The 25,290-nt window shown below is 36.4% G+C and overlaps 1 protein-coding gene across 1 annotated transcript in view; it reads right to left on the bottom strand.

Moving 5' to 3' along the window:
- The window catches only part of CSMD1 (CUB and Sushi multiple domains 1), a 2,087,969-nt gene that overhangs the window by 295,769 nt on the left and 1,766,910 nt on the right, over positions 1-25,290 (bottom strand). Inside the window, exons 27-29 of the mRNA XM_049902971.1 lie at positions 14,672-14,863; positions 8,358-8,496; positions 4,596-4,783 (exon numbers count right to left, since the gene is read on the bottom strand). Of these exons, the coding sequence (XP_049758928.1) occupies positions 4,596-4,783; positions 8,358-8,496; positions 14,672-14,863 (519 nt within the window). The remainder of the gene's footprint in view (positions 1-4,595; positions 4,784-8,357; positions 8,497-14,671; positions 14,864-25,290) is intronic.

Below are 25,290 nucleotides of genomic sequence, written 5' to 3'. Positions count from 1 at the left end.
TCTAGTACCTGGAACAGGGTCGGGCATATCAGAAAAGCTCAGAGATATTTATTAATTGACTAATGACCCAATTAACCTATTAATTATATCATCCAAAAAATTGGTAAATTACTTTTTAATTAAGTTTTTTAAACCACGTTTTACTAAATAATTGATAATAAATTATCTTCATCTATGTAAAAAAATTAAAGGATTATATTTTTATATATTTACCTCTTTTATTGCTATAGTAATTGATTCTGGAAAAATTAATGTGCACTTTCTGACTTTTGTAGGTGAAATCATAGCAACATGTAGCAGCACATGACTTTAGGGCAGGATTGGAGAACTGAACTTCTCAAAACGAGATCTGAATAATTCATGTAAATTAAGAGCTCTTTCTTATCCTTAAAAAAAAAAACCTATTGCCATCGAGTCGATTCCAACTCATAACAAACCTCTAGGACAGAGTAGAACTGCCCCATGGAGTTTCCAAGGAGCGCCTGATGAATTTGAACTGCTCACCTTTTGGTTGGCAGACGTAGCTTTTATCCACTACACCACCAGGGTTCCTTCTTATCATATAGGCTTGGAAGATAAACATGGGGGAGCGTTCTGTTTTCTTTACTACCCTCTTTGAGTTGTAGGTCTTAGTAGGGCTGAACGTTAAACTTAGCAGGATAAGTGCATTTGCTAATCCATAAAGCTCAAGCACTCTGTGTGATCTGTAATCTTTACTCAACAATTCTAACTTAATTGTAATAATAGTTCAAATTTATTGAGGGTATTAGATAATAAGTTAGGTGTGTTGTATGTTTAATTTTAATCTTCACTACACCTCTGTGTGTAGGTAAGAATTACCAGCTCTATTTTAAATTTTGAGAATCTGAAACTCAAGTTAGGTAACTTTAACAAAGACACACTGCAGAAACCTGTCCAATTCTGGAATCACTAAGAAAAGTATTCATTTTTTTCTCCCTTCAGATATAAATACGATTTTTTTAAGCCTCAGGGTTTCATTGCTATATAGTTAATTCCAGTTATTTTCTGGTATCCTTGATAGTTTTTTTTTTGATAGTTTTAATTTCCTGTTTCAACAGATTTTCTAAAATATCTCTAAATGAAATAGAAAATATATCTTTATGATATATATATAATTTAATCATCTGAATTCCTTTTAATTCATGCACACCAAACATTTTTCACTTCATCACTACAGTTCCTGGTAATGTCAGAAAACTCTGGAGCTGAATTTTACGGACCTTCTGGTGATCATCTCGAAGAGTCTGTCTTTATTTCTTAGCTTGCAGTTAGGAAAATACTATTTGGCATTTGTTTGGAGAGGCGATGAGTTATTCGTCTCAATATAAGCTCAAGAATAACTTCAGTGGTAAAGTAAATGGTTTAACTCTTTTCCTTTTAATTTGACAATTCCCCCCTTAAAAAGTTTATGAATATGAAATTCCTTTATTTATGGTTTCTCAAGCTGTAGAAAATCTAGTGCTAATCATACATACAAAAAATCTCTAGAAGATGTAAGTAGAAGAGTGTATTTTATTTTTTTATCTGGGGTCAGTGTTGATTCTCCTTTTTTCCCCCTTTACTGATGGATCACCTAATGCCGATCACTTAATTCATCAGTTGTACAAACTGGTGTGATGAGAAGACTACTCTAGGAGATCGCAACAGGTGTGTCAAGACGGGAAATGATGAAATATATTTTGTAAACTTTATACCTTCCCATCTTCTTAAGACTGTATAATATATTTTAGGCGAGGGAAAAAAAAGGCTTTGAGAAGTTGTACAGGAAAAAAAAAAAGGATCGGTTAGTGTTAATTCACTATATATATATATTTTCAATGATCTACACACCAATATCAGGCAAACAGAGATCTCTAGGAAATGTTGACTGAAGCTAGTAGAATCTACTATAATATTTTATTTACATTCTTTGATCAAAATGAAATGTGTGTGTGTGTAGATCTGACTTGCTGAAACTTTCTGAAGTGCCTCTATTTTTGTTATCGCTGGAGTTTCTCAGCACTTTGTAGCACGCTGAGACCAGTTCTCTCATCATTTTACTTAAGCCTGCTGGGATATTTCAAATGGAAGGAACATTTTGATAATTCTTGTAGTTGCATTAAAGCCCATATGGACACTCGTTATGAGCAAATAAGGAACACATGAATACTGCTGTATGGACCATAAAACTGTTCAATTTTGCTTTTAGTTAATTACTCAACAAAATATACTGAATGCATATTAAATAGAAACAGTAGTCTAGATTACGTATATATTTTTGCTTCTATAAAAATGAACAACTTTTTAGTATCTATCAATATATGGCTTGTTGCCTTTTCACCATTTGGCTATTTTTTTTGTTAGAGATATCTTAATCAATTTTTTTTGTTTGTTTAGTTTACTGTTTGGTTACATACCAATCACATAACTTCCTATTTTATGTTACTAATTTAGATTTCTGATGGCAGGTTTTTATTCAAATGAACTGCATCCAATCTTTTGGTTCCATTGACCTAGTTGTCAGTTCAGGGCATTTGGTGATAAATCACTGGTACTTTTTGCTTACAATTTGTCATGTTTTCTAATTAGATGACTTCATGATACGGTGTGTTCTGCTGTTGTTCACGTCTGTCCCAGTTAAGAGTATGTTGGAATATACCTGCATTTGAAGCTGAGGAGGTTGACTCTGCCAGATCCCTCACATTCCTTCCCAGCTCGACTGCCCTGCTGCTGCTTCCATTTCTCCTCATGCCTGAGAACTGGTCCTGCAACCTGCTTCACTGACCATAACCTGAGCTGCTTCTCTGCAGGTTGCAATATCATCACCATTCTTGTCTGCTTGTTTCCCTGATTATTTTCTATAGACTGCACTGAGAGCTTTTAAATCACTGAGAGCCATAGCCTCCTTTTAGATGACTTTTCTAGTTACCAAAGAATCTAAACAAAAGAGATAACTCTTTCTTCATATCATTAGTATAGCTCTTTATACTTAAATTACTTATCCATTGATCCGTTTACCCCAAACGAATGTGCCACAGAGTATATTAGATGTTGTGGTAGGCAGGGTAAATATACATTCTTATATTTAAGTAGGTGCTTTTTGTTGTTGTTCTTTGGTTTTGTTTTTGACTGATTATAGGGTAGACACTGTCACGGTCCAGTGCAGTCCAGCAAGTTCTTATTAATACGGAAACTATCTGCTAACATGATGAATGCTCAATGGTACTATTTTTTAATTTCTCATGAACATGAAAATCCTTTCCAAAATTACTGGAAACTCCTCAGATTGTTGAACTGCACATGTGTGTATGTATGTATATATATATATATATATACATATATATATGTATATATATATATAGTGCACTTTAGTAAACACATAAGTTTGTAGATTTTAAAGTTTTTGGAGAAAAGGATTGATTTTCTACTTAGAACCATATAAAGACATATACACTCATTAAATCATCAGGGGGAATAAAATGTATCATGTACTTTCTTTTATAGTTTTCACTCCTAATTGAACTGGAAATTTAAAAAAAGTAAATGTTTAATTAATTTAATTATAAAGCACTCGACACTGTGTAAATATTTAATTAATTTACTTATACAGCACTCATTATTTTGAATTTATATTTTTTAGTCTTTTTCTCTAATTCTATGTAATATACCTTGTATTTTCTTCATTAACATGGGGAAATAGACTTGAAATATGTATCTAAAATATATATATGAAATATATATATATATATATATATATATATGAGTCAGGATGAGTCAGAATTGACTGGACGGCAGCGGGTTTATAAATACATATGTCCCGTTCCCATCAAGTCAATTCTGACTCATAGTGACCCTAAAGGGCGGAGTAGAACTGACCCAAAGGATTTCCAAGGAGTGACTGGTGGATTCAAACTGCTGACCTTTTGGTTAGCAGCTATAGCTCTTAACCACTACACCACCAGGGTCTCCAACTTATATATATTATTTAATGTACCCAAAAACAAAATGTTTAGTTCAAGGTGTTTTTTTGCTTGCTTGTTTGTGGGCGTCTGTAACAGGAGATGATAGGTCTCTAACAAAGTGGGAAATTCACTGTTGTGGTGACTGAAGAAGGAGCAATGACCAGGTCAAAGCTCCTCATGAAATCAACACACATGGGCAGTAGAAACAGAGGAAGGGTTAGTAGATATTTTGCTCATTAAAAAAAGAAACAAATTGAGATAAAACTAAGCTATTTTAATGTATGTCAATATAGTCATCCTAAAGAAATAAATTAGAGGATATTTAAACAAATTTTAAAGCAATTTTTAAAAGTCATTAAATTCTTCATTGCAAAAGCCATAATACATTTCTAATGATTATAAATTTGTAAAAAAAAAAAAAAAAAAAACCCTCTTTTTTTTTTTTAATTTAAACCAAGGAAGAAATGTTTTTGGAATTTTTTCCTCCACTGGAGAGATAGCACTTCCTTCCCCAGACATATGGTAGCATTTTATGAAGTAAACAGATAATGCAATAATTCATAAAGAAATCCATACAATTAGCAAAATCCTGCTGCAAAATAATTTCCACAGAAATTAAGCGGATTGTAATACCTTTAAATTCAATGGCGAATCCTGACAAGCCCACAGATGCATCACTCCGAAATGCCAGAAAAAGACTATTCCCACTGCTTTCTATTCTTTCTGGGGCTTGAGAGCCCTGAAAACTTCCGATGAGAGGGCTGTTGGAATCCTCTCCTTCATAGATATGCAGGAAATCGTAGCTGGGCTCCATATTGAAACTAAAAAAAAAAAAAAATTATTAAGTACTTAACATCCGTTTCTCTTATCTTTCAGAACATAAAGTCTTTGCGAGTACACTCATGATTACATTTACTTTTGTATAATAACCAAAACCAAACTCATTGCCATGGAGTCGATTATGACTCACAGTGACCCTGTAGAACAGAGCTGAACTGCTCCATGGGATTTCTGAGGCTGTAAATCTTTACAGAAGCAGACTGTCACATCTGTTTCTTGGCAGAGGGGCTGGTGGGTTTGAAGCACCAATCTTTCAGTTAGCAGCTGAGTGTTTTAACCACTGTACCACCAGGGCTCCATTTTGTATAATAATTAACACAATAAGGAAAACCAAGAAGTTAAATATAACAATAAAAAATGTTGAAATAGCAATAAACAACAAATACCAATTATTTTAAAATATAACATATACTGCTATAAATTAACTACTGCATTCAATATAATGACAGTTTGAAGATAGCTATAGAAAAATGAATTATACTATAAATGCAATATCTCTTCTCTATGCCTATAAAATTGCTTATGAAGTGCAGTTTGAAAGAACTGGACTCAAAGGGGATAAATTCCCACTAATATTTCATTTTTATGTGAATATTATTAGTTTTAAAAACATGCATCCTCACACTTACTATTCTTAAAGGTTTTTTGTTATTGTTGTTCTGTTTGTTTACATGCTTTTATTTTAAAAATGTAATTGCCTCTACTCACTTAGCTAAATCTGCCAATATTATTAGTCCCAACAATGGACTCTGTCTCACTCTCTCTCATCCAATATTAATATATTTTCAATTTCCAAGGAGCTTGACAATTAAAACTCCAAGCTCTCAAGAAGTATGCCGCTTTAAACATCTGTACTCTTTATGATGCGAAGGCCAGCATAGTCTCCAAACTTTAAAATTATACATACTCTATAGTAAAAGATTAAACTTGGTTCAGATGTCTGGGACCTCGGCGTGATCAGAATAAACAAATAAATTAGAATGAGGTGTTAACATAATGCATTGTGATTGGCCCCTCCAGTTTTTCTCTGATAATTATATGGGGGTCTTTTTGTGTCTTTAACATGGGCTCAATCCCTGGGGCCTCCACTCTGTTCCCCTCAGTTGATGGTTTGGCTGGGTAACAGAGATTGAGCCAAAAATCTTTATACTCAGCCTAATGTGCTATTGTTTAAGGGACTCTATTTTATCCAGAGAACTTTTGAAGTTCCCTGCTGTTTTCTGAATGATACAACAATGTGTGGAAATGATCACGGGACCAACATGAACTAAAGCCAGGACTGCATTATGCTGTTCCATTTTACGTGACACCTACACACTCGCTGGTGTTAGCTCTGTGAATATATTTACCAAAATAAGTTGTATAAAGTTTCTCAGCCTGTTTATATGATAAGCTCACTGATGTCAGAAATAAATTTAAAAAAGAATAAAGAAATGGATTATTAAGAATAAGAGGACACTGGGAATTATATCAACCGAGTAGAGTTTGATTGAGATAATAATTTTATTTGGAATACCTTGCAAAGATGCTATTAGACAGCAATGGGTAAGGGTAATTATTGTTATAGATTATTTATTTAACACCAGAAATACAACCAGGCACAGAAAAAAAAAAATTATCTTCTTTTTCTTTTTGGATGTAATATAATCCATGCATAGAAGTCTGGAGTGAGATTTATAATTAGTTATGGTTTCATTTGTTAATTCTGGTCCTATTTTTATCTTTACTAGCTGCACAAACCTATGAGGCCCAATAATTAGCCAAAGTCAGGCCAGACTTTTAAGCCAATTTTAATTGCAATATCGATGCTTGAATAGCATGAGCCCCAGTCTACAGAGGCAGGAGAAGAAACATCCCTCCCAAAAGACTCAAAGCACCAGAGCAAGCCCAGGAGCTCATATGTATTCCAGGTCATATACTTCTTTGTCTTTACTGTTAGTGAGGCCAGACCCCTACCCCCTAAAGAAAACACATCTGTGTTTCTCACGCACTTCAAACAGTGTACCTTGGGCAGCTCAATAGCCCCTGTCCGTGCCAGTGTCCGGATATAGGCAGTTGAACATCCATGTACAACCATCTAATACTTCTGGCTTTCCCTGCCTACTAAACAGGTCTCAGTTGCTGAGGTCCCAGGATAACTTTCACCCAAGCTCACCCAGGTCAGGATGGAAGTTACCGGTACATGGCCTTTCTGTGACATTGGGTTGATTAATGGTTCATAGAATCTAAGAGTTGAAGGTTTTTAGTTCCACCTTCTTCATGAGAGGTATACAAAGTGCAGTGGAAAAACTTCTTATATAAAATTGTCTTATATATGTCAAATGACCTATCCTTTAGAAACCTTCCTAATGAGTCGCTTTGACAATAGAAGGTAGGAATCTCTTAGCAGTAAGGCTCTGTGTTCACGAGCAGGCTTTTAATTTTTATTTATTTGTAATAGGCTGGTAACAGAGGTGTTACCTGGTTATAACGAAGGCACTACTAGAATTTAGCTAAAAAGAACAAAGATATCCAAAAATATAGTCAGCAAAGTGTGCTGGTTTGTGTGGCAGCTTAGTGACACAACAAAATATTCATCATTCAGTAAAATTATAGCAATGTTTGTAAATTCAGGAAAAGATGGCTGATCAAACTACTTAAAATTAAAAGTCATAGAAGTTTAAAATTACTGACTCAGAGCTGATCAGGAGAAGAAAATGAAAGGAGAGAATCACATCTGGGCCTCGGATATTGATGTAAGTATCTCAAGAAAAGGACACTTGTTCAATTGACAGAAGAATAATTAGACCGCTTTGCTCTGGATAGGTAAGAAATCAACAGTACACTCTATGGACTCACTCACATCTTAATGTATCACATTTATTTGGTTCAAAAACCAAAATGTAAAGTTGGAAAATATGCTGAGGTTTGGAAAAATACTATTATCATGTATAATATGATTATGATAATATGACAGTCATCCAGAATTTATTTTCAAAAAATCAAACGTTTGAACTTTTCTCATCTAGATCATCAGGAAGGAGCTAGCACTTTTTAAAAGACTTATGGCTCGTAATTCAGACTCGAAAGCAATCAAACTTGGGGGAGCTTTCCTTTTCAAAGCTCTAGCAAGTCATTACTATCTTGATGATAATAACAGTGTCGAACTTGGGAACATCACACAAGATGTGCTATGGTGACGAATCAGCTATGGCGCATTTAAAGAAATATGAGACGTTAATGAATTATACTAAATGCATCGATACCACTTTTTTTCATTACTTTTCTTAATATTTTGTAAATCAAGCCTTCTTCCATGGAATGCATGGTGTGCGAGAAAGTATTTAAAGGTAAGTCTTGGCTCGCCGTGTGAATCCCAGCACAAGTAGAGTGCTCCAAAGCAGAATAACGCATTTCCATTTATGTCATTCTGCAGCTCGCGTAGTACCCATCAGACACAAAATCGAGGGCTTAGGTAGAAATAAAACGGGAGCCTCTATGAAGTATCAATGAAGTCATTCTTAGGTATGGCATTTGAAATTCTCCTAAAAGGGGGTATTCTGGAAGATATGGTACCTTTTGAATATCAAGGCAATTACAAAGTCTGGGTTCACTTTTACTCTCCAGTCGCATTCTTTCCCAGGAGGATAGGGTTGTGGGTAGTTAGGTGATAAAATAACACCAGCCGGGCCGGTCAGATTCCCTCCACATGCGGCTGTCACAGGAGAGGAGAACATGGAAAGAGAAGAAGGCTGGTCAGTGTGAAATGACACGTCACACAATTCTTCTGGAAAAATTTTAAAAAAGGGCTCATTCATTAGCATTTTCCTCTTCAAAGAGACTATGCATTGGATTATCAAATAATTATCCAGATAACATGTTAACACCCAAGAAGTCTATTCATTTTTCATGTCATTGTTAACGAATTTTAAAAATAATTAGTCACACCACTTTTAAGAAGAATTTTCAAACCCCTGACCAAAAAAAAGTTTGCTTCCTGTAATTTAAAAATTTATCCAATTAAACTAAATAATCCACTGTGCTCAGCAACACATACCAAACCAAAAACCAAACCCACTGCCGTCGAGTCGATTCCGATTCATAGCGACCCAATAGAACAGAGTAGAACTGCACTACAGAGTTTCCAAGGAGTGCCTGGTGGATTCGAACTGCTGACCTCTTGGTGAACAGCCATAGCACTTAGCCACTACGCCACCAGGGTTTCCAGCAACACATACAGAGACCAAAAAAAAAAAAAAAAAAACAGACAAACACTTAGGGGAAAAAGGAAAGCATCACCATAAACATCATTTCATGTTTTTTGTTTTTGTCTCTTTTATGGTTTACAAGGTCATTGCTTACCTATTGTGGAAAGCATTCTTCACGTGGTATAAGGATCATGTATCTTTTGTTTACACTTGTATCCCCAATACCTAGCACAATCCCTTGCTCGTAAGTATTCAAGAAATATTTGTTGAATGAATGGGTGCATGTTATCTGATATATTTCTCCAGTACTCTGATATATAGGGGTCAGGTTATTTTTCTCATATTCCAAAATGAGAAAACAAACACAGAAACTTTATGTGACCTCTTGGGATCAAAATCAATAACAGGCTGAGGAGCAACACTACATCTAAAAATAGTACTTAACGACAATGCTTAACATGTTACTGTTATTAGAAGCAAGCATTTTATATGATAACAGTGATATGTTCATTCACTCACCAATTTTTAAATGTGTTTCCATTTATATTAGTAAGATAATAATTGTGTAGTTTGAAACTGTTAAAAAGAAACTTAATTTTTGTTGTGAAGCCTGAAAGTGTTCAGGACTGTCTCGTTTACTAGATTAGATTTCTCTTAAATTTTATATCGCTTGAAAGGCACTAAAACACCACAACATTCACAAGTACACAAAAAAGCAAACAGAAGATGACCACATCACATCACAAAATGGAAGATGACTACATTATTACACGACTGCCAATTTACATCATTACATAACTGCCAAACCACTGAGAATCATGGCCCAGCCAAGCTGACACATAACCTTAACCATCACAGCCAGCGTTATGCTCACCTTCCACCTCAGCATTCGTTACTGCCAGGCATACATCCTTCACGCACAAGATAGTCAGGCAGTACATTTATTACTATTGTTGCAAATGCAAAATATCAGATAACGAGACAGTCGATAAGTGAGAAGTAGGTGTATACCATTTTCCCTAAATCATAACTTTTTCCACATAATATATCATATACATGCCATTAGAAAAAAAAAATTAGTAGAGAAGAAAATATCCTGATTAAGATCTTTTTTCACACAAAAAAAAACTTCTTTGTAATAAATTATTGGTGGTAATGTAAATAAGATGAAGAAACGTGCTTTACAATTTTCTGTGATGGATGCATCCGTAAATACACATTTAATTTTCCCAAAATTTAATTTTCTATAAAAAAAAATATACTAATGTCCAGTGAATTTTTTTCATCATAATTTCTCAGTCTAATCAAAGGCACTCTATGAGTAATATTGCAGGATTTTATTTACAATAAATTCTCACAGATATGCATTCAATAAGAATAATACAATTTTCACAAGAACAATTAAAACCATATTTCCCCTACTATGCCATTTCATTTTAATAAATTTATGTGGAAACTATTATCACTTTTCAGAGGCCAATACTCCTTCCAGAGTTAAGCAGTAGATGCTGACAGCGTTAAGGGGAAGAAGCATGGACAAATTACACAGGCAGTGCTAATGTAGCAAAAGAAAGTTTATAAAGATCTGAGAAGACTCTACTCCATGAAGGTTTGAAAGAAGAAAAAATGATAGATTCAGGGCACGGGCTACAGGGTGCAACCTGCAGGAAGAGTTCAGAGATAAGATCCAAATATTGATTTAAAAAAAGCAAAGGGGATACCTTGTCTTGTTCAAACAGACCCCAAAAGGCACTTTCAAATTAGGTTATTTAAAAGCTTTAAAGTGTAATTAAGTACTGTCTTGCCTTGTTTGTTTTCTCTTTTGGTCTTGTGTTCCCCATTTTAGGTTCAGTAGAATTTAACTAGAGAGCTTGTGAAATATTTTGGAGCAGATTAAATTCTAGTAGAAAATGCAACTCAGAGATGTTAGGAAATTCTCCAAAAATAATGGACATAAAGGTAAAACCTTCAAATTCATATAAATCCACAATCCTTTATCCACTACTCTTAAGGCCATACACATCTTCCTTCATTAGGGTTGGAGGTAAAACTCTTCAGTGAGACCCCATCAATGATTCTGCATCAAAACATTTGAATATTCACACCCTTATGTGGGATAAATAGTCTACAAAGAGCACACTTTACTCAGGGCAGGTTGCTGCCACCAAATTAGTTTGCTGCAAACTTACTATAAATGTTAGTTTTCCAAAGATCCTTAGAATTTGAAGTTGGGAGTAAGGGATTGCAGATGACAAAAGAAATGGGATGTACTTCTGGAGACTTTGAAGGAACACTTCATCTAGAATTAGAAAGTGGAAGTGTCTTGGAAGGAAGGCCTGGAAATCTCCTGAAAAAATCACCCATTGAAAACCCTGTGGAGCACAGTCCTACTCTGAAATACATGGGATTGCCGTGAACTGTAGTCAACTGGATAGCAGCTTTTTTTTTCTTTTAAGTGTCCTTTGGTCTGGAAAGGCAGGCCTATTCAATTCAGCTAAAAAAGTGAAAAAAAGGAACCTGGCCATCATAGGATTCTCCTCATGGGAGTGCACTGAGAAGTGAAACAGGGGGGCATCAGATTATACTACAAGAACAAAATTAAAAGCAAATGACAAGCTGGTGAAAATATGTGTAATATACAAAACAGATGAGAAGTTAAAATATCGTATAAAAGAGAAACAGCAGAAAATAAGAAAAAAATACTACCAATAAAAGGGGAAAAAGAAACTAATTGGCAACTCAGGAATGAACAAATTCAAATGGCTGATTAGATATGAAAAAGTTCAACCTCACTATTAATTTAAAATACAAACTAGGAACAATCACTTTGTGCCCTTAAATTATGAGATTAAGAAACATTGTATCTAGAGTTCTTTTTTTTTTTTTTTAATTTGGGGAAAATAAACATTCTCATACATGGCTGAAGTCAATGGGAACTGGTGTAGTCTTTCTGGAGGAGTTTTGAAAAACGTTTTAAAAGCCTAGAAATATGTAGGTTTTAGAAATACGTCATTCATAATCAACAATGAATTTTGAAATAAGGGTGTATGCGGCCATCTTTATAATAGGGAAAAAAAGAAATAACCTAAATATAATAATGCAACCACTACTGTTATATATAAAAAAGAGATAATATGCAATCATTAGAAATTAATTAGTAGAAAACACATAATAGCACCAAAAAATAATCACTACATCGGTAAGTAAAATGCACATTTTATAAAATAACAATATAGGCTGCTGGCATTTAAAAACACTTTAAACAGAGATTACATATAAAAACCAAAAACGAAACCCGGTGCTGTCGAGTCGATTCAGACTCACAGCAAGCCTGTAGGAGAGAGTAGAACTGCCCCAAAAGGTTTCCAAGGAGCGGCTGGTGGATTCAAACTGGTACCCTTCTGGTTAGCAGTCAAACAACCACCGCGCCACCAGGGCTCCACATTACACACACATAAAATAATTATGAAGTTTATTTATGAATGTTTATGTTAATAGAAATTGTCTCCAGGTAAAAAAATCACAACTTCTTTTCTCTTTTTGCTTAACTGTAAGGTCGCTGTAACCTGGCATCAACTCTACAGCAATGGATTTGGTTACGGATTTTTTAAATAGCTTATAAAAGGTCTGCAGTAAACACGTTTTGTTTTTAATGAGGGGAAAAAATATTACAAAATAAAAAGTGTATCATGGGTCAACATAACAGAACTCAGGGGCCTGTTAAGACAAGCACGTTACTTAATTTGCCTGTATTCAAACATCTTTACATTTAAAAGGTCCGGATGGTGAAAGTACTTTGCAATCAGCTGATACCCTAAAGTTTAGCTGTTTGAACCCACCCAGGGGCACCACAGGACAAAAGGCTGGTATCTGCATTTATACAGATTTTTGATGGTGTTGTTAATTGTCTTGGCTGCCTACTCATTTTTTTTTACATTTAAAAGCTGGGGCGGGGGAGTCTTCAGTAAAATAATGGACAATGGTTGGCTCATTTCCCTTGTACATCTGCTAGGTGGAAAAGTTTCTGACAGAGAGCAGAGGCTCAGTTTTGAAAAAAATAATATATTTACAATTTAATGAAAAGATCATGTTCATTTATTTCCAAACATACATATTTTTTCATTTTTTATCTCATACCTATGTATATCGGTGGGTCAGATTGCCCAAAAGAATAAATCTTTCAGTTACCTACAAGTGATTTTAGCTTGTCCTTGGAGCTGATATTCCAGACAGATGAATGTTATCTATTTTCTTTGCTGAGGGTCGGATTATTGAGTTGCTGGTCTAATTAGGTAACTAAGAAATGAACTAACAAAAGGGTATAGATTAGCTGGAAGATGGTCATGTTTAATAGGTATTAATTTTTAAATTAATGCCAAGTCAGCAATTGTCTTTAAGAGGTTAATTTGTAGTACTTCCAATGCTTTTTAATGTATACTTCCATGGGTTTAAAGAAATGCAAAATAGAAAAAAACAAAAGCCTGTCCTAATTTAAAAATAGGCCAATGGTTTAAAGTGATTATTGCATTTATAGGTAATTACTCTAAAAAAAAAACACAAAAATCTTGCAACTCTCAGCCTGATGACTCAGCTTGAAATAAAATGCATGACTATGCTCACAAAAGTTGTGACATGTAAACACGGCACAGAACATTAAATAAACATGAATAACTTTCTGACAAGGTTGAGAATGCTAATAAGCAGTGGTATCAAATCTCATCTATCTTCAGAGTTTCTAAGAAGTTAAAAGCTGTGCATCATCGCTCTATAGGACCACGGAGAATTTCCGTACTGCTGAGCATATGACAATAAAAATCATCTTAAATTATAAAATCCCCTCAAGTTCACCCTGGGAAAATGACCCACTAACTATATGCAAGTCATTTCATTATCACTTTCTCTTTTTACAGATTAATTAAATTTTACATTTTCAAACAGATTATAAAGAAGTAAAAATTAAACTTTGATAGCTTATTTAGACAATAAACTTAGCAGATTTTTTTTTTTTTAATTAAGATGAAATAGTGATTCTATGGTGAGGTACTTAACTGAATGAAGAGACAATTTATATGCAATTTCTATTTTTGTACAAAAAATATTTGTTACCCTAAAACCACATGTGCGATAAAATTATCTGGGATAGTTACTCAAATTACAGTTTGCAAAAGCCATTGTTATCTTTTTAACAAGTTCAAACCATAAAATTATATAGGATTTCCAAAATGAGTTTCTCTTTTTATCTTTATTTTGACATAAGCAGTATAATTTTTAGTTTTCAGAATTCTATTTAAAATAGTACTGATACTATAGAAAAACCACCTAAAATGAGAAAGTACTTTTTTAGTGAGTAGGTTTTGCTGAAAGGCATATTTCTATACCAAAAATGAAAATAGCAATGGTAAGGTTATGAATTTTCAACCACCCAGAATTTTAGATTAGGCTAATCTAATCCATATTTATACAAGATTTGTTAAGGATAGGAAATGTTAGATAAATACCAGTTACTGTTACATTAAGTACACTATTTCACCTGAAAATTTTGAATATAGCCTCAGAGAACAGAGGGCATGTAAGAAAGTCTTAAGAAGTATTTCCAAAGAAATAATCCATTTACAGGAGTAATTGTAATGATAACACGCGTTCATTGCCAAACATAAAATTTCTATTTTCTGTTACACGTACCTATGCATGTAGGGGGATCTGGCTGCCAGAAGAATCGGTTATTTAGCTGCACACAGGTGACTTTAGCTCGCCCTTGGAGCTGGTATCCAGGGTCACACTGGAACGTGATGGTGTCTCCAGGCTCTCTACTGTCGCCATAGCGTGTGCCATTCTGAGGCACACCTGGATCGTTGCAGGTTGACGCAATCGTTGCTACCAAGAAAAGACAACACCAGATAAATTGATCGGAAATATGGTTTCTACACTCATATAAGTATAGTTACTGTTTTGGATTGAAACACTATTCATTTGCGTAATGCATTCTTGTCTGTAGGTGAACATATGAATTTTATTTTTTCTGGGGATACATTCATGAACACACATCTTTCTAATACTTACTTTGAACGAATTCTAGCAAAATCTTTTTGGAAATGCAAACAATTGTGGGATGTATCAAGGAGTTTTATAGTGCCCTGTTTTGTACACAGACATGCCCACACACATTCTCTTCTCATTTCCTCCATAACAGTATTTTAAATGACAACATGTACCACATGTTGATTTAAAGGATGTGAATCCTGACAAACGTTGACTAAAACAGAACAGAAAGAATTCCCTTAAGGTCTGTGCCTTCAAAGTGAAAACCAGCTAACCTGACCAAATAGCCTTTATTAACTCTTCCATCAGGGGCCTATTCATGGAAAACAGCACCTACGGCAATTAGTGTTTAATGCTGAATGGTCTCTCACAGCTGGCCACGGAAACTGTGATGGCGATAGAAACTGCTCATCAGCGCCTCCTCGTGTGGCACCCAGGGCATGCGCCATACCTGCCGTACCCTAGTCACGCCTCTGCAAAGCGGGAGTAGTCGAGAGGGGACCACTAGTCCATTCTAGTCATAGATCCCATAGGGCCTATGGTCTTGGCAAAATTATTAATAACCCGCTTTCACCTTCAGAAGCGTTCTAACTTGGGCAATAAACTATATGATCACCCTAATTTTAGCAGAAACTCTGAAAATTATGCATCTGCCTTCATTGTCAAATGATAGCAGTGGTTTTAGTGTTAAGTCATTGCAGTCCAGTCGGTTCTGACTGATAGCGACCCTATAGGACAGCATAGAACTGCCCCATAGGGTTTCCAAGGCTGTAATCGTCATGGCAACAGACTGCCACATCTTTCTTCTACAGAGCGGCTGGTGGGTACCAACTGCCATTCCTTCAGTTAGCAGCCAAGTGCCTTAGCCACTGAACCACCAGGGCTCCCAATTTTAGCGTTAGGAATTTCAAATCAGTTTAACAAAGATTGGCATTTGTAATACAGGCTGGATGAGAGGACTGGGGGAACAGGTAGAGCCTTGCAATGGTAGGCCCTTGCAGTCCAATGTTGCTGGCTGCCATTAAGTCCATTGTGACTCATGGTGGCCCCACATGTTACAGAGCAGAACTGTCCTTTAGGATTTCCTAGGCTGTGATCTTTACGGAAACATATCACCAGGGTTTTCTCCTGCAGAGCCTCCGGGCAAGTTCCAACCACCAACATTTAGCACCCAAGCACTTAGCCATCCTGTCGCCAGGGTTTCTTATCATATGTAAAGCATAGTATAATAGATGCACCCGAAGTCTCACAAAATAGGCAGCAATAGCCAATCATCACAAAGTCTGTAGTAGTAAACTCAAGTTTTGTCCAAAAATATCATCATTTGCATAAATTTCCATCAATTTTATGTAACTCTCCAACCAGAGATCTTCAAGTATTTTTGCTGAGCTGTTCATCATGCGGTTTAAGGGTCTGTTATTTATTTCTTACTCTGCCTTATCTATGAGGATCTCCTACTATTTTTTCAACATTAGAAAGACCTTAGACTTCGCTTCCTACTTGTTGAGCCCAATGGGATTCTCGAAATGGAAGCTTAATGTCACCAGGGATGAGCAGATGCCCTCAGGGCAAAGCCAGCTGCTGAGCTACATTAGCTTTCGGCATTTCAGATTTCACATCGTTTTGAGGCTCTGAGAATTCCTCATTTTCCTGCAGGACCAGTGTTGCATTTTAAAAGGTTAAAAAAAAAATCTTGTCCAGCACCTTCAGTATATTTTCAGTGGATTAATTTTCAATTTAATCCATTCTAATATATTTTTTTTAATACTAGAAATGAAAGCCACTCAGTCATAATAAAAAGAAAACCTCAAAAACCTGTTGCTATAGAGTAGATTCTGACTCATAGCGACCCTATGGCAACCCTTTTAGGACAGAGTAGAACTGTCCCATAGGGTATCCAAGGCTGTAAATCTTTTTTTTTTTTTTTAATTGTACTTTAGATGAAGTTCTATAGAACAAACTAGTTCTCATTAAACAGTACATATATTGTTTTATGAGACTTAGCAACCCACAATATGGCAACACTCTCCCTTCTTGACTCAGCTTTCCTGTCCCCTGCTGTGCCTTCTAGTCCTTGCCCCTGGGCTGTTGGGCCCCTTTAGTCTCATTTTGGTTTTGGGGCCTGTCTAATCTTTGGCTGAAGGGTGAACCTCAGGAGTGACTTCATTACTGAGCTAAAAGGGTGTTTGGGAGCTCTACTCTCAGGGTTTCTCTAGTCCCTGTCAGGACAGTAACTCTGGTCTTTTCTTGTTAGAATTTTGTTCTACATTTTTCTCCAGCTCTGTCTGGGAACTTCTATTGTGATCCCTGTCAGGGCAATCAGTGGTGGTAGCTGGGCACCATCTGGTTGTGCTGGAGTCAGTCTGGTGGAGGCCATGGTAGTTGTGGTCCATTAGTCTTTTGGACTAATCTTTTCTCAAGGCTGTAAATCTGTATGACAGCAGACTGCCACATCTTTTCTTCCCATGGAGGGGCTAGTGGGTTCAAATCACCAAACTTCCAGTTTGCGCAGAGCACTTAACCACTATGTCACCAGGAGTCCTTCTCTGTCCTAGTTATACATGAATCACATAGCATTATGTCTGGCATATCATACTTGTCACCATCTTCATTATTATTATCATTAGTGCTTTTAATAGTGAAATTTCACATCAAAATAGAGTTCTCAACGGGTAACAAGACAAAATGCAGTGCTTGAGCTTCAGAGTACGTTTTTCAATGGGAAGATAGCTGGAAATGCCACATCGGGGTCACTTTTAAGAGATTGTTAAAGTTATCCACTTTCTTCCCATCCACAGTAAAGATTAGAAGATTGGAGGCAGGAATTCAAACACATCACTCCTGATGAAGACTGGTATACCAGTGGGAAGCAAGATAGATTAGAACACACAAAGTTTATAGTTAGAAAGTCATTACAGTCACACCCTCAGACCACACATTTTTATAATATAGAATATTAATAGAATTAGAATTCAATTACTAGATTCACAACCCATAGCGACCATCCTCTAAACTCCAAAATAGTATTGTATTAAACTAATATTTCACAAGCTATCTTGAATTTGCTATTTGAATAATGTTTCTATGGAATCTAAGATCTACCTGTGACTTACCCTCACTGAGATTTCTCTAAGCTTCAGAAAAAAAGCTTTCATAAGATAAGGAAACCTTATTTTGCATTTTGAATCTTATTCATAGGGCTGAATTTTGCATCTTCAAAAGAAAATGTATTATTTCCTCAAGCAAGTGTTTACATGCATTGTTGAGTGTCCATTTCCAGGTGATAATTACTGCTACCATTTACATAGTATTAAAATACTTTAAAAAGAAAAATTAAAAAGTTAAACCAAGAATATCATGAACGTTAATTGCAATTTTTAAAATCAAGATGTGTTTTTTACTACTTCTCTTCCTCAAGTCCTTATTAAGCATGCATTAAAAGCAAAGATACACAACATCCCATAAAGAAAAGATTACACAGATGTGCACGGATTTTGTATGTGGATAAGAATTTCAACCGTTATCACTCTTTCAAAACTAATATTCCATAGGACACTTTTTTGGGGGTCGTTAATACACACCTGGTCGAATAATACTGGCAGGTACTACACACTCTTGTTCTCTCTTGCCAATTCACGTTACACCAAAACCAAACCAAACCCACTGCTGTCAAGTCGATTCTGACTCATAGTGACCCTATACGACAGAGTAGAACTGCCCCATAGAGTTTCCAAGGAGTGCCTAGTGGATTCGAACTGCTGACCTCTTGGTTAGCAGCTGAAACACTTAACCACTATGCTACCAGAGTTTCCTCACACTGCACATTAAGGATGAGAGGCTCAGAGAAATCCTACAGTAAAGACACCTGTTGGTTTTCATTGTTTAATCCAGTGTAACCTAAAGTTAAGTGATCATGGAGTGCATTTATCTTCCCCGACAAACTTCCTAAAAGTGTGACAAATAAAAATATCAGTATATGAACCACTGGCTTTCATTAATGATTATATTTCTTTAACATTATGAGATTTTATTCATTTTTGAAGGTACACTTTCTACTTCCAAACAAAAATTTTATTTGGAATATCTGTAACAATGGAGCACACTATTAAGAAGTTTTGTGCTGATGAAGTTCGTATTGTATAACAAACAAAAATACTATGTCTACAAAGTAAAGTAAAAACAAACTAAAGTATTATAATGACATGTGCAAAGGCCTGGAGATAGAAAATCAAAAGGCGAGAACATGCTCAGCATTTCTCAAGTTGAAAGAACTGAAGAAAAAATTCAAGCCTTGAGTTGCAATACTGAAGAATTCTGTGGGGAAAATAGTAAGTGACACAGGAAGCATCAAAAGAAGATGGAAGGAATATGAAGTCACTATACCAAAAAGAATTGGTCAACATTCAACCATTTCAGGAGGTAAAACACGATCAGGAACCAATGGTACCGAAGGAAGAAGTATAAACTGCACTGAAGGCATTGGCAAAAACAAGGCTCTGGGAATTGATGGAATACCAGTTGAGATGTTTCAACAGATGCAGAGCTAGAAGTGCTCACTAGTCTATGCCAACAAATTTGGAAGACAGCTACCTGGCCAATTGACTGGAAGAGATCTATATTTATGCCTATTCCCAATAAGGGTAATCCAACTGAATGCAGAAATTAAAAAAACATTAATATCACATGGAAGCAAAATTTTGCTGCAGATCATTCAAAAGCAGTTGCAGCAGTACATCAACAGGGAACTGCCAGAAATTCAGGCCGAATTCAGAAGAGGACATGGAACCAGGGATATCATTGCTGATATCAGATGGATCCTGGCTGAAAGCAGAGAATACCAGAAAGATATTTACCTGTGTTTTATTAACTAAGCAAAGGCATTAAACTGTGTGGATCATAGCTATTATGGATGACATTGCGAAGAATGGGAATGCCAGAACTCTTAATTGTGCTCATGAGGAATCTGAACATAATCAAGAGGCAGTTGTTCAAACAGAATGAGGGAATACTGCAGGGTTTAAAGTCAGGAAAGGTGTGCATCATGGATGTATCATTTCACCATATCTATTCAATCTGTGTGCTGAGCAAAGAATTTGAGAAGCTGGACTATACGAAGTAGAACGGGGCATCAGGATTGGAGGAAAACTCATTAACAACCTGCATTACGCAGATGACACAACCTTGCTTGCTGAAAATGAAGACAATTTCAAGCACTTATTGATGAAGATCAAAGACCACAGTCTTCAGTATGGATTACACCTCAACATGAAGAAAACAAAAAACCTCACAACTGGACCAATAAGCAACACAACAATAAATGGAGAAAAGACTGAGGTTGTCAAGGATTTCATTTTACTTGGACCTGCAATCATTATCCATGGAAGCAGTAGTCAAGAAATCAAAAGACACATTGCATTGGGAAAATCTGCTGCAAAAGACCTCTTTATAATGTTGAAAAGCAAAGATGTCACCTTGAGGACTAAGGTTAACCTGACCCAAGTCATGTTGTTTTCAATTGCCTCATATGCTTGTGAAAGATGGGCGATAAATAAGAAAGACGGAAGAACTGACGCCCATTAATTGTGATGTTGGCAAAGAATATTGAATATACCATGGACGGCCAAAAGAGTGAACAAATCTGTCCTGGAAGAAGTAAAACCAGAATGTTCCTTAGAAGCAAGGATGGTGAGACCACATCTCACAGACTTTGGACATGCTATCAGGAGGCATCAGTCCCTTGAGAAGGACATCATCCTTGGTAAAGCAGAGGGTCATCGAAAAAGAGGAAGACTCTCACCGAGATAGATTGACACAGTGGCTGCAACAATGGGTTCAAGCATAGCAACAATTGTGAGGATGGTGCAGGACTAGGCAGTGTTTTGCTCTGCTGTGCATGAGGTCGCTATGAGTCGGAACCTACTAGACCGCACCTTACAACAACAACAGCATTACATAATTAGCCAAAAATTTTTTTTTTTGGTATCTATTACATGAAAATGTGAGTTGTAGTAAAACAGCTGCATATATATGTTTAGAGAGGACATATATATTTTCTTGTGTATCTCCAAAGATTATTTTGGATAACCTGTAAATCAATCACTAAAGTTCAGTGGAGTTGAAATCCTAATCCTTACTCCTTCCTTTCAGAATTATGAAATCAAACTAAGAAGTTTCTCGGATTATCTAGGTTGGATTAGAAAAGGAATAAGAAAACTTGGGGGAACAAAATCAAACAAGGTGGCGGGAAATAGAATGGTTGGGTCTTTGAAATAAATTTCATTTTATTTTCCTCTAGTTTTGACTTGTGGGAAGATGTTGCTTGGTTAAGGCAATAAAGCTGATTCTGAGACTAATATAAAAGCCCTAACCAAAGACATTCAGGTGGGGCCAGAAATTGCTTTTCAACATTTAGGATCATAACAAAGTTATGATGAAGCATGTGCTCATTTCTTGTGTATGACTGTATTCTTTTATGGACTGAAACATACCTTTTACTCATTTTTCCCTTAAATATTTTTTCTCCAAATGGGAGTTTAGTGACTCTGAGTCTTTCTAGTTTCTTGCCATAAAAAAGAAAACAGTGTTTTTAGTTGCATCAGTCCTATCCTTCTATTACATTAGAAAAAGAAAGTACTGTTCCTGAGGTGATGAATATTGTGTTTTTCAATTTTCCACAGGGGTTTCCTGGAACATTTCAAATCATAAGGACACTTTCCACAGGCGAATTAGCATCTAAGGGAATGTCCACACCATCTGCCATCCGAACCATTCTGGTCAGCCTGAGCAACCCAAGACACGCATTTAACTTAGCATAAGAGCAACGGGTCTGCCTTTTTGTTTATAGCAGGCAGCAATGATAGTACAGTGCCATTGCATGACAATAAGGTGCAAAGGAACATAATTTTATCTCCAATTAGATAAAGTCACTCTTGAAACTAGGGCCCTTCCAGAGCAATTTTTTTTTTAAGTTGTACATAAAATTGTGTTTTTTTTAATCCATTTTACTAAAATAAGTATATAGAATATGGCCCTTGTCCTATTAAATGCATAAAGGCCTCCTTGAGTGTTTTTTCAACAGCATTTAAAAGTAGAGTTATTAGTTCACAGAAGTAAAAAAACACTTAATGCACAAATAGCATTTAAAGGCGTCTGCCATTTCCCTGTATTTCATATTTCAATAAATAAAATGTTTGTCACATCTGCAGAACATGTGGCTGAGGACCTGAGCCCTTTAGAGCCTTGGTGGGTGAAGAGACGAGTGACTACTCTCTGGGGAACAAGGCCTGGGTGTAAGGATTTTGTATTCAGAATTGTAAATCCAAGCTTCAGGAGAAAACAGAGTGTTATAGTCACTGATAGGTGCTTGATGTATCTTCAACAGTGACACAATCAGGAGGCAAGAACCAACAGAAGATGTTCAAGGAATAGGCCTTCAGGTGTCCTTCCCCCCGACCCCGACCCTTAGACATTTAGAAATAATACTGACTCCTTTTTGGAATGTTTAAGAACCAAGTTTTCTTTGTGAACACTTCAGAAGAGAGTTGGAATACCTCAAGAGGAAGATTTTGGATTTTATGCTAATAAAGTTTTTAAAATAACCAAAACTCAAAGAAATTGAAACCTGTTTTATTCTGAGCAGCTATTCTATATGCATATAGGGAGACCATTCAGATTCCAGAGAAAAAGCAAATGGCTTGAAGTTTGCTGGTTACAATAACTCTTAGAAAGAGAAGAGGAGTGAGAAGAATGTAAAACCAACCACTGGCTACTCTTAACATGATGGATTGAGCCCTGCCTTTCCTTTTAACTGAGATCAACTGGTACTAGGTCACAAGGTGGTCTCTGGCCCTCCACCCACCTTCAGCCATGTCTTCTGAAATTCAAATTTAATAAGCCTGGTTTAAAACAAGCCAGAGAAGATTAACAACTTTGGGTGCAAGGAAAGCAGCAGGCTGGATTCATTTTCGTCAGGAATTTCTACGCAGTGGATGTTTGGCTCCGTGGGTAAGCAAACCTTAAAATCAAAGTACCAAAAACCAAACCTGTTGCTGTCCAGTTGATTCTGACTCATAGTGACCCTACAGGACAGAGTAGAACTGCCCATAGGGTCTCCAAGGAGCGGCTGGTGGATTTGAACTGCTGACCTTTTGGTTAGTAACCTAACACTTTACCACCGCACCACCAGGGTTCCAGAATCAAAGCAGGATGTCTGTTATTAATGTTTCTAATTGGCAAAAAGCACGACACCACAGTCCAAGTCACCATTATAATTTGCCACGATTTTCGTAATCGCCTATCCCCCAGTACGATCCATTCTCTATATCACATCTAGGGTGATGTTTTCACTCTTTCGTTACTCGTGGTACATGTAGTGACCGCCTTTTCAGCCTCTGGGGTCTATTGGGAAGCTGTTCTCAAACTGACGGTGCATGCTGCCACAAGCTGGGGGTCTTTTTGACTGTTTGAAACCCAAGAAATGGATGTGCGCTATAAATGACTGTTTCTACAGGGTGTCGTACGAGGTGATGCTCAATCAATATGTTTCAGGTAAAACATGGATTTCAAAAACAAATTAAGTGGTACACATATGTACCTCGGGACTCTGGGCGTAGAATTGTGGGTGGGGAGCAAGAAAAAAATCCATACTACCTACCAAATATTCAGACACATGCAATGCTTCAGCATGCTTCCATTAGCTAAAACACATGGAATCAACAAAAAAAGTCAAAGCAGAAAATAACTGGGTATTAAAAGGGTTAAAAATGTAAATCAGTTCATGCTACTTCCCTATTTAGAAGTCTTTAAGGGATTCCTACCACACTTGGATTATGCCCAAACTCTACAACCTGCGTTACGTGGAGGTCCATGATCTAGCCCTACCTACTTCCCTTAACCACTATGTTTCCCCTAAACTGGCCTTCTCATTCTTCCTTGAAATCAATAAGTTCATTCTTTACTTTAGGACTTTTCATTAACTATCCTCTTTCAGGGATATCTCCTAAAGTGAATGATGTTTAACTGCAACTCGTAAAATGGATAGAAGTAGTCAGGTAAAAGAAACATGGAGAATGGAGAAGGGGAGAGTTCTAGGCACAGGGAACAACATGAGTGAAAGACTAAAAACAAGAAAGAAAAAAATATATTAGGAACCAAAGGTGGAAGAAATTAGTGAGAATGGAGATTAGGCAGAAACCTGATGTTAACCAATTTTGAGGCCATGTTTCAGTTAGAATTTTACTCTAATATAAATAAAACTAGAAAATATTCTTTAAGCAGGGATTTAACTTGACTAGGAGTCCCTGGGTGGGGCAAATGGTGAAGTGCTCAGCTGTGAACTGAAAGGCTGGCTATTCTAACTCACCCAAAGATTCCTCATAAGAAAGGCCTGGCAGTCTTCTTCTGAAAGGTCACATCATTGAAAACTCTGTGGAACTCAGCTCTACTCCGCAACACATGGGGTCAGCATGAGCCTATAGATTAGACTTGTTCTTGGCGAAGATGACTTTCCTTTACTAACACATTCCATAAAATCATACCCCTCTTAAAACCCTTTAGACTAGGGTCCAGGTTGGGTAGAGATCTGGAAGTTTGGTATGTGCATGTGATGAAGAGAAATGCCAGGTAAAACTAAACCTCAATCTTTCTGGAGGTTGCTACCAGATAATTTGATGATTGGATGGGGTGATCAGTTCAGTTTTGAACATACTGAATCTCCAAGATGTTCAAATTAACGTATCTAATTCACACTTACAGGTTGACAAGATGCGTTTGAACTTGAAATAAAATATTGTGGAGTTATTCTGTAAGCCTTAAAAAGAAATAAAATTGCTCAGGGATAGTATATCACAAGAGAAGGCCAGATATTTTAAGACCAAGTCCTGAGGAAACTGGCATTTAAAGAGCACACAGAGGGACATGGACTGCAAAAGAGGGCCAAGGAAGAGTGGGCAACGAGGCAGGAAGGATCTGAGGAATGATCACGAAAATCCATAGAAAAGAAAATCTCAGTAAGATGGAGAATCAACAGCACTGCATATCTGTTGGAGGCTATTTAGGAGGATCACTAAAAACTGTGTTTTGGTTGAAAGACTTATTGGTTATCTTTTACAATGGCAAGAGAAATAACATTTGGGTGACAAGAATAGAAAGGAAACTTGGTGGGCTGAGGAGTGACCTGGAGGTGAGGAATGCATACAGCAAGCATAGAATATAGAAAAAATAATCTATAATAGTTGAGTAAGGTTGAGTTTGGTGGCTGTAAG

This window comes from Elephas maximus, chromosome 12 (genome assembly GCF_024166365.1).
Source record: "Elephas maximus indicus isolate mEleMax1 chromosome 12, mEleMax1 primary haplotype, whole genome shotgun sequence".
Classification (NCBI taxonomy): domain Eukaryota; kingdom Metazoa; phylum Chordata; class Mammalia; order Proboscidea; family Elephantidae; genus Elephas; species Elephas maximus.
The sequence above is the reverse complement of the archived record's forward strand: the minus strand, read 5'-3'. Positions and strand labels throughout refer to the sequence as shown.